At 38.4% G+C, this 10,938-nt stretch overlaps 1 protein-coding gene and 1 pseudogene across 2 annotated transcripts; both read left to right on the top strand.

Moving 5' to 3' along the window:
- Positions 1-171: 171 nt before the first annotated feature.
- Positions 172-3,653, top strand: LOC144640311 (uncharacterized; annotated as a pseudogene). Its single transcript, XR_013568332.1, has 4 exons — positions 172-281; positions 1,129-1,245; positions 1,961-2,329; positions 2,768-3,653. The product of XR_013568332.1 is annotated as an uncharacterized LOC144640311 (transcript).
- Positions 3,654-6,392: 2,739 nt separating this feature from the next.
- Positions 6,393-10,510, top strand: LOC144640312 (uncharacterized; the record flags this gene model as incomplete). The annotated part of the gene is made up of 2 exons (XM_078499486.1): positions 6,393-7,002; positions 10,250-10,510. Coding segments are annotated over exons 1-2 (871 nt in total), but the record flags the coding sequence as incomplete, so codon positions are not given.
- Positions 10,511-10,938: the final 428 nt, after the last annotated feature.

The raw sequence follows: 10,938 nt of genomic DNA, 5'->3' as shown, positions 1-10,938 counted from the left end.
TTTTGAAGTTGAACTCCTAAAACGCTAAGCAGATAATGGTTTTCCATTGGTTTACGGGCTCAACAATTTTTTTATGGCCTATGGCCAGTAAATTCAGATTTAAAAACGGGCGACGTAAATAACCGGGGAGCTCCGCTTTTAGACTTGGCTAAATCTATTTAATATAATTAGGTCTGGAGAAGAATGAGACGGCTCCCGAGCCAGTGCTACCTGAACCGCGTGTGCCATCAAAAAAAGAAGAGGAGGAAGCTGTCCAGTTCTTAATTCCGCGTACAAACGAAGTAAGTACAAACAACTGATATACGGGATTTCATTTTACTTTCTTGAGTTTAGGGCTTTCTACAAGTTGCTCGAGATTTCCCAAAAAGTTGCCCGTAATTTCTCAAAAAGTTACTCAAACGGTTGCTCCAAAAAAAAAAAAAAAAAAAAAACGCTGCTTCTAATCAAGAGAATTTCTCTAAATATATGCTTATTTCCCATTGAGGGTAAGATTTCTAAGCAGTTTTATACAATTTTACAGCAAAAGACGTGTCTAAATAACATATTAAGGGGAAAATTTGTTAAATAACAAGGATTTCTTTGACTGAGAAAAAAACCTTGAAGATGTCGATAACGTCACGTTTACTGATGAGTTTTGTAATGTTTTAATGGAGAATGAGCCCAAAATTGAAACGTCTTCTGATGTTCTTCTGGAGTCTTCGGCAAACTTTGTAAATCTTTGGAAACTTTCGTATTGCCTTTGAAAAACACTTGGATAATCTTCGGAGATCTTCGGTCTGGAAATTGCTCAAAAATGCATTAGAGTTACCTCAGACGCGTAAAGTCTAACGCTAGAGGGTGATGTGCTGAAAAAATATCAATTTTTGTTCAAAATTACAAATCTCCTCCAATTTTGATTCCTTTTCATCCAGCGATCACTAAAGAAAACCAGCCTTAACTATTACAATGAAACTTTAACTCTGAATCCTTACTCCAAGTAAAGATTTATCAGACAAGAATAATTGAGAATAATGAAAAATGGTGGACCGTTACGGAAATGTGCCAAAGAAAACCGCAATGGCCATTGGTCGCAAGGCTGTTAAGAAAACGTTTATCAACCAAAGCCTATATTAATATCTTCTTATACAGTTTGAATGGGACTTTGCAAAAGACAAGTCTTTCAAAGAAAAAAATGGCGTCTGTCACAACGGATTACTGCACAGAGAACAGGACAAGATGTGCATTAAAAGACGCAAGGCGAAAAAGGTGATTGTTATTAATACATATTGATTCAATTATTGCAGCTAGTCTGCTTTAGTGACACATTGAATGTCTTTTAAACTTGAATGAACAGTGTAGTAACCGTCGTGGAAACTAGCCTTACAATGGAACTAGACTCTCTCGATATAAAAGTTTGAATTATTTTTATAGCTCACTTTACGGGACCAACTCTTAAGAGAGAGCTAAATTTTAAATTATGTTTAAACTATGTCTGGCTCATTTCAATCCGCTTTTCTTATAAGTTTTAAACTTCCATACTCCTTTTTGAATGAGAAGCGCGGTTGCCTAATGGTTAGAGCGCAGACTCTGGATGGAGCGGTTCGACTTCGAGGCCAGGCCGGGGTCATTGTGTTGTGTTCTTGAGAAAGAAACTTTTCTCTTATAGTGCCTCTCTCCACCCAGGTGTATAAATGGGTACCGGTGACATAATGCTGGGGGGTACCCTGCGATGGACTAGCATCCAATTCAAAGAGGAGTAAAAATATTCCTGGCCGCTTAATGCTACAGAAGCCGAGATAAGCTCCAGCAAGTAAAGGCCACTTGGCTCGAGGCTTCTCTTATTATTTTCTCCTTTTTGACACCATTTTTAAAGGCTTTAATTCGCCGCCTCTAAGGCCAGTTTTATGTTCAAAATAATCTACAATTGTTAAGATTAACGCTTTATTTAATTAGTGTATTTCTTTATTTTTCATTACTCCAGACGTTCCCCCATTTTCGACCTGTACACCGCTGACCAGGTGCACCTGCTGCCTGGTTACCCTAGCAACTCGTCCGCTTCTCTCCTGGTAGCGTTTTACGTGCAGCAGCCTCTTGGACTTTTCATCGGAAATTTCTCGGTCCTGCCTCGCGACACACTGGTTGACATTGTTACAACTCACAAGTCCGTGCTTGAGACTGCTATCGGGGCGAACATTTCTAATATAAAAGCTTTGTTCAAACCTGCCACCCCGACAACTTCACCAACAGCCGTAGCAGATAAACCAAGCAGTAATGACTGGAAGTGGATTGCGATTGGTGTTAGTATAGGAGTTGTCGTCATCATCCTGATTATCGTGATCGTGTCTTGGTGGTAAGATATTTTCTCTTTGATGATCCATTTTCATATTTTTTAAACTTTGGGAAATCCTGACAGTACTTAGTTAGCTGACTACAGTGCATTAAGGTAATGTTCGTGAATTAGAATCAAAATCGCAAAAAGAAGATTATCGATTTCCGTCAAGTGCCTCTCTGAAGAGGTAAATTACAATTGGAAGAACAGTGTCACATATGAACCTAGTAAATGTCCTAGCTCACCTCGAGTTTCTCGTAGCTCAGTTGGTTTGAACGCCTAGCCGGTATCTTGGAAGCCATGGGTTCCTTGCCCGTCGGGGACTCAGATTTGTTCTTTGCTTCTCGCTCGTGACATATGATGATTTGATCTTTTTCAAGAGTAATGATGTTCAACAGGTGCACAAAGAAGTAATGCAGGAGCATTTTTTTTTAACTTAGTCCCTCCTTTTTCTTTTAGCGTGAAAAGAAAGAAAACAAAACCATCAATAGAGCCCATACCCGATTACTCTTCTCAAGAAGTCATAACATTGAAGCATTACGACCGATCATCAAGTCTGGAGCATGGAGACCCCCGGGAGAATCCTGCCTTCCAAACGTAAAAGAAACTTGTATGCATAAGCAGTTTCTTTTTAAATAATAACAACGTTTCGTTCTCATATTTAAACTATTTGTTTCTGTTCATGTTTCGCTTGGCAAAAGCTTGTAAATTAGACACAAACAGATAACAGTAAGAGCATTAGATAGCACGGTGGAGTTTCTAACATCAGTTTGACGCTGAGTTGTCTATCCGCCTTTGTTATTTACAGCAGGCTCGATACATTCTAGAAGCTTGTTAATCTGAAAGAGTTATTTAAGTAGTCCATGCTGCTGCGACTGTGGTGGTTCGTCCACAACATAAGAGTAGATTGTCCTTACCGGATCAACTTCTCTTTTTTTCCCTTCGCTTTCTTACATACGTCCACTGTTAACGGAACGTAAGAACCATAAGTTAAATCTGAAGTATATAGCTTAAGACGAACGTCTGAGATGTGATTTTTTAGACCGTATCACACTGGTATTTCTCGGTTTAACAAGTTTAGAACAGACAGGATACACATTACTTCCTGACGAATGTGGACAAAAAAGGGAAAAATTAAAAGATCCCAATATACAAAGGAAATGAAAAAGTTATATGAAAATCATTAAAAACCGCAAACGCAAAAGAAAACGGGCCAAAAAAGCGGAAATGCGCCAAAAAAAGACAGACAGTTGCTTAAACATTGAGTTGTTTATCGCCATAGTTACATAAACAAACGAAAACTGATGTACTTTGCTTTTGTTAATAAAATGACTTGCTTTGTAAACTTTTCTGGTCTTTATTGACGTTATTCCCCAGAAGTGATTTCCATCTAATATTTCCTAACAAGAAGTATAGCCTGCGTAACAGGCGATCGAGAATAATAGGGCAAGAGTTGGAGGGGAGCCAGTGCGAACAAATGCGCGCGAACGGAGACACTTTCTTCTTGTCGCGTGCGTCTCCTCTCTCTCGCTTGCCGCTCAAGCTCGCGCAGTGTTATTAATCATGCTACTAGTTTAACAACTCTGACAAAATTAGTCCGACAATGATATTTGTAGATATTTTAAAAACCTCTACCCACCCGAAAAATACAGTTTACACCATTCAGGTATATCGACCGTTAATTTTTTCAGTTGTTTTTCGGCAGGTCAATGATTATTTGCTTATAAAAGGAAAAAAAACAGTGACAGCTAAGAGCACAAATCAGTTAAAAAGGGATATTTGTGGCATTCTAAAAGTCCAGCTCCGTTCCTCTTCCTCCCTTTTCACGAAAGGGGATGAAAAGTAGAGAGGGCATGGAAACTAGGTTGGAAGAAATCGTTTAGTGACGCTGTTTACGCCTCGCATTGCCAGGCTTGGTTACTCAGCAGCGTGGTTTTTGTTATCCAAGCAAGTAAACATTACAGGCAGTTGACAGTTCAAAAAGGTATCACTTAAGGACACGCAGGATCATTGCTCAAACTTCCACTGTGACACGCGTCCTGTATACTGCTTGGATCAGCAATGTCGAAATCATCAAGTGTGTAGTGTTTTCACATATCAACCTGTAAATGGCGCAGCTCACCACGAGTCTCTCGTAACTCAGTTGGTTAGAGCGCCCAACCGGTATCCGGAAAGCCATGGGTTTTATTCCCGTCGGGGACTCAGCTCAGAAGCTTTCTTTTTCCCATGCTCGTGTCATTGTTGAAAAAATCGTCTTCATTATTTATCACCGAGCTTAAAATTTACAATCTTTGCTTTTTTTAAAGAAATGTTTCAAGAAATGGTATTCAAGGCATTAAAAAATAGTAAACTCCGGTGACCCAAGCTACTCGTTTCTTGTCGAAAGCAGCAATTGCCCATGAAGTAATAAAATTTCTTGCCTAAATTGATGTGTAAATTGATTTGAAATGGATGCATTAAACTATGTTGTTTCTGTTTTTTAGCTCCCTAGTTGTAGTTCGTGATATTCACCTCTGAAAATTATTAAAAACTATTCGCCCAGGCTCAGTTTCGGTATATATTTCACCATATTCACTTTGCTTTCGGTTAATAAGGGCCTGGGTACATGGCGAATTTCAGCCCTTGCTGAAATTTCGGCCCGGTTTGCCGGGTTGGAATCTTGTTGCGATTACATGGCGAATTTCAGCCCGGGTAGCCATTTTCTTTCGTTGAAAACTATCACTGCGCATCCATAAGCTCACTCTCATCCTGGGCTGAAATTTGAACGCAATTACATGAGGTTTTTCAGCCCGGTTTTCCGGGCTGAGATTTCCAGCCCCGTTTCAAAAACCAGGCATGAAATGTCAGCCCGGGCTGTAATTCGGCCCGGGCTGAAACATTCTTCATGTAATCGCAAACGTCTTTCCACGAAGATTTGTTTTGGAAGCCGAGGTGAAATCTCAACCCGGCAAACCGGGTGAAATTTCAGCCCGGGCTGAAATTCGTCATGTTATCATACACTAAGGGCCTCTTCACATGAGCCCGGTTTACGAGCTGTCTCAGTTACCAGGACGGATTTTGACCTCTGTTCATAAGGAAAATTTTAGCCCGGTTGACGGGGATAAAATTCAAGAAACGAAGGCAAAATGGCGACACATAAAGTTGCATCTTTCGCGACTATCGTAGCTTTATTGACCCATGTAACTTTATTAATAAAGCTAATTCGCATATTTCTGAAGTGGAAATAGATACAAGGCAAAATTAAACCATTTGGACCGCCCAATTACGAAAGGGAAGCTATTTTCTCAAAAAAGTTGCGTCCCGGCGACCGGGCTGGAGCGTTCATATGGGAAAATATTCTTCCCGGTTGTCGAGATCTCGAGATCTTGCGTTAAAAAGTCATTACATTTTGCTTTCAATAGTTATTATTGTCTAAAAAGTAATAACATTTTGCGTTGCCATCTTTATTACTTTTTGCGTCAAGTTTATTACAATTTGCGTTATAGTATTACATTTTGCGGCAATTATTAAATCTGCGGCGTATAACAGCGCCATACGTTGACAAATTAGCTTTTCCCGACTTGCGTTCTAATTTGATTCTGACCAAAGTGAACACAAGGCATGGCCAATCAATGCAAGTGTGTGCCATATCAGGCCAAAGGGAGTCGCAAGTTGAACGGTTGAAAACTTACATGTAAAAATAAACAAGGATATCACGACCGGCGGAGATTACGACAGATTACCAACTTAAAAAATGGCCATTTTTTCATGATGCGTTATCACGGTGACTTTGAAATGCTAAGTATAATATTTTCAAAAAGCTTACCTGCTGATTACAATATGCTAAAACTGTCAAGTCGCGGCGTCTTGGTCCGAGGTACCACGGTAACCAATTTGTCATTCTAAAAATTGTATGCTTACTTACATTCAGTTGAAAGAAATCCTTATCTTGGTGAATTCAGTATGTGTCCGATTTATGTCAATGATACCATGACAATTTTTTTAGTGCCTTTGGAAATATGTTTGTCAATTTTTTTTCAGGTAAACCAATTGTTTCTTGTCACTTAAAAAGAGCATTGACCTATTTGTTGTCCTTTCTTTGAAGATGTTTGGAAGCCGAAGTCTTGGTGGCTGTAACCTGTTTTGTATAACTAAACGAGTTCGAGTTCGCGTCTTCGCCGTTTTGTTGGTCGTGATTAGTTTGGTGTCCCTAGTGTTACAGCGAACTTTGCTTTTAAATTCTTCAGCTAAGACTTTTCTCGGTTTCACCACGCCGAAAATTAAAAATGAAAGCCGCGTTTTGTTCAGTAAAAATGAAGACAGTAGCGTGTTACAGCGAGCTTTGCTTCTAAATTCTTCAGTTAACATTTTTATTGGTTCCATTACGCCGAGAGTTGAAAATAAAAGCCGCATTTGGCGCAGTCAAAATGAAGACGACAGCTATGTGGCATGCAAGCTTCCCGAACTGGATCCATTTCATCCCAGCGTGATCAAGTTTATAAAAGATCTTGGCAAGCTACACTGTGAGGGATCAAACTATTCAAGCTTCGAGAACAATGTGCTTCGTATTGAAGGTGAAGACATCGTTTCGGCACAGTACAGAAAGATTGAAAGGACTCCTGGAGACGATTTTGGTGTGGTGCTATCTGACCCAGTGAATGTACAAGGCAAGACAGGGAGCCGTGTTTCACCCTGGAGTCAGGAAGGCTTTAGAGGTATAGCTTCTGATAAATCACCATATAATTAACCAAAAGTCAGACCACAGGAAGGTAAATTTGTACTAAGCTAGAAAATATTTGCTCGTTTCCATTTATCCGTAAAGTCCAAACATTTCGTTTGAAAACCAAATTAATGAAAAGGGCGAGGACGAAGATTGTAAAGGCTGCGTTATAGCTGTTCTTATAGCTGACCGTACCTAAATGTCAGGTTTAAGAAGGAGTGAAAACTTTCCATTCGGGCTGATTTGTAAAATGTGTTTCTCGGCAGTATACACGTTGTCATAGAAAAAAAAAAAGAAAAAAAAAAGAAAAAAAAAAAGAAAAAGGTAAATAGGGATCGATTATCGTAGTCTCATAACTGGTAACATTTACAGAAAACTCACGAGTTTTTATCGGCACACTTTCGGGCCACTTTTTTATTCCCGGCGTAACAAGATAAATTGATTTATTCGTATTTTGAGGCCATTTGTACGAAGAAATTTGATGCATGCGCTTAATTAACTTATTTAATTTCCTCTTTTTTTTACCTTTTTCAATGACAACCCTATTGCAATTAGGTGTGTATTATTTTTTTTATCTTATTTTTTTTTTCGTTCTTTGGTTGAGATAGACGGCGGAGCCTATTCCTTTTTTAATTGCATCCAACATGACGAAAAGAGGAAAGCACTTATAGCATGATTCGAAGGCACCAGTTTTATCAGAAAGAGATAGTTAATCGGTATACCATTTATGTTTAACACATAAGTAATAACAATTGAAGCTTTTTTATGCTAATAAGTTATGTACCAATTTTCATATCGCTTTTGAATATAAAATGAGTTTTATATGTATCCTTCCATAGTGATTGTTTAAAAGGAGCTGGGAACAAACCCAGCTTATGAATCTGTGATTTTGTGTCTACCTTCAACTGATTGTGGTCAATTTATTCAAAATACCAAGGAAGGAAGACATCACTTGTTTTGTTAAGTTTTTTTTTTTTTGAAAAAAAAAAAGTAATTTATTGTCATAAAGTGTTGCCAACTGCACCGTAAAATTGACTCTTTTTATTCTGCTGACAGTTTGCGTAAGCGAAGTGACAATGCAACTGCCATGTTCATCTTTGTGCTGGCAATTAAGCTTATTCGATATCAGTTCCTCGTTTCAAGTCACCTTTCCGTATATTGTCACCAAGCAGATTTTGGAGTAAACACCAGAGAGCAAGTTGTTGGCGAACGTTTTTATTTTGTGTGCTTTAAAGGCAATAAAGTAATCCCAATATTGCTAGCTTGGGATTTTCTCCACTTAAACATAGTATTTTGTTAATCAATATTCATATTTTCAAGCATCATGTTTAATTCAAAGCCGGCTTGCTTTCTTTATGCAGTAAGTAACTATTTCTGCTAAATAATTTGGTTCATGATTTTACTTTTTTTCTAAATTACTGATTTTTAGCGAAACGTTACTTTGAAGTTATAATTATCAATTTCATTAGCGGGCCTTAGATATGAGATAGTTAATAGCTAACAAAGCACGTGGCGCGGAGATGGCTATAACTATCTCATATTAACCAAGCGGGAGTGGGATAACTATTTTATTTTATAAAATAACTCAGTTTCTACGCGCGCTTTAATTGGTCAAATTGGTCAAAAAAACCTATGTATTTTTTACCGGCAAACTCCCGCTTTAGTCCCGACTTGGCCGCACTACGCTCGATTTCGCATGAGGACGAAGAATTAACATTAATTTAATGTCTTCTATTGGTCTATCTGATTACTAAGGGTGGATCACAAAAATAAATTTTCCCGCCCATCACAGTTGGAGCGAAGGAACTAGGAAAAAATGAAAACGCAGAGACAAAGGTATGAGAAGGAACACAATAAACAGGTCCGCTTTCACCAGACTGGAAAAAATCTTATAAACATGGATATCGTTCCATTCAACAATTACTCGGAAATACAATTTGAAAGGAATTAAAACTGCATCAGTTTGCTGGCAATGAAGGCTTTCTTGAATTATTTTGATGGCAGAAACTTTATACACCACTTTCATAATGGCGGCCAATTTATTTATTCTTTTATATGTATGTTAATTAGCCCTACTGGCCTCGTTTAAGAGTAAAAATTCTTTTGAATTTTTCACATGCTGACGAGGCCAGTAGGGCTAATTAACATACATATAAAAGAATAAATAAATTGGCCGCCATTATGAAAATGAGTCCCGTACGCGCTTGAGTTTTAATTTCAGTGTCATGTGCTTTCAGTTCTTTCTGCCAATTCTGTTTTTCGGCGAAAACGAAAGAATACGGAATAAATAAATTCATAACAAATTTCTAAAGCAGAGTTTGTGGAACTAACCTTTATTCTTAATACCTTCGTCAGTCTGTGAAGTTTGTAAACTTGCAAATTAAAGTTTTCGTGCAGTCTTTTACTCTTGCGATGAATGACTCCGGCCACAATTTGCTAGATTCCCACGTCAAAGAACTTTAAAATCGTTGAATACATTTTTTCCCGTGACAGTTTGCCTTTTTCCTTTCCTTTCTTTTGACTTTTAAAGCTTTAAGAGAACTTTTAAACGTTTTTGTCGCGTCGATTCGTGATTTTTGTGTGTAAAGCTGAACCTGTGTTTTATTCTTTCAGCCGCTGTGATTGGTTTACCGCGTCATCCGATAAACTTGTTGAGAATAAGACACGACAAAAAAACAGATTCCTCTTTCTTTGACGAACGTTTTCTATAGTTATTTCATAAAAGCAATAAACCGCACTTTCTAGTGCTTTACTGGCGCTTTACTCGAAAAGCTAGTAAATCACTCGCCTGACGGCTCGTAATTTACAAGCTTTTCTCGTGTTCTCCCAACATCCCAAGTGGTTTTATTACGCCAGAAAAGCCCTAGAAAGTGCGGTCTATTGCTTAAAAAAAGGCCAAGAAAGAATTTCAAAAGTTGAGCTACGCGACTGTTCTCGCTGACGGGTACACCTACCAGACAAGATATTTGTGGCCCATTTTATTTTAGCTCATATACCATGGCTTGTTAACCAATCAAAACTCAGGAATTACAATAAACCATGGCTAGTTTTTAATAATGGCGAATGCTAGTTACTATTGCATACAAACGAGTAGTTATCGATAAATTTGGCCTCCGTTCAAATCTGTCAACTTTTAGTTTCTCAGTTACCAAAAAAAATTTTTGAATATAGTTGAACAGAAAAAGAAGTTCCTGTAATAAGGCCTCTTTTTTAAGCTTGGGTCTGACTTTTTACACCTGCAGGTGTTTTTAGCGGAAATGTATCGGTTGATACCGACTTTATACGAGTGGACGTCGTAACTTCCTCGGGAGAGACGAAGAGTGATGTACACATGCACGTCTCTCCTAAAAAGGACGTTCTTGGGCGGCAAATGAAGCCTGGTGGTATTCCACTGAATGTTGCATTGATTATGTTTGACTCCACATCAGCTGCTAATTTTAGACGAAAAATGCCAAATAGTTTGGAATATCTTACAAAGAATCTGAACTCTATCTTACTTCAAGGTGAGTTGACTTAATCAGACTACGTTTCCTTAATATCCCTTTGAAGTGTGTTTACTTAATCTCGTTCTCAAAAACAGTCTATTTGAACTTGTCTTTCAAAAAGGGCAGACTATTAGAGTAAATCTTACAGACTAATTGACTGACTGACTGACTGACTGACTGACTATCAGACTGAGTGACAGAATGACTGACGGAATGAAAGACAAAGAGACTGACCGACTGATTTACTGGCAGACTTACAGACTAATACTGATAAACTGACAGACTGGCAGCTCAGAGACAGACAAACAGGCAAACAGACAGACAGACTGAATGATGGATGACTGACTGACCGAGTAACTTGCATATCAATTTATACCAACACGCACTATATTAATAAACGAAACCATGGTGGCTTAAGTGCTCTGCGAGGTTGCCAACAACAACAA

Source organism: Oculina patagonica, unplaced genomic scaffold (genome assembly GCF_052425735.1).
Source record: "Oculina patagonica isolate OP01 unplaced genomic scaffold, crgOcupat unplaced249, whole genome shotgun sequence".
Lineage (NCBI taxonomy): Eukaryota > Metazoa > Cnidaria > Anthozoa > Scleractinia > Oculinidae > Oculina > Oculina patagonica.
Note: the sequence above shows the minus strand (reverse complement) of the source record. Positions and strands in the feature narration are given on the sequence as shown.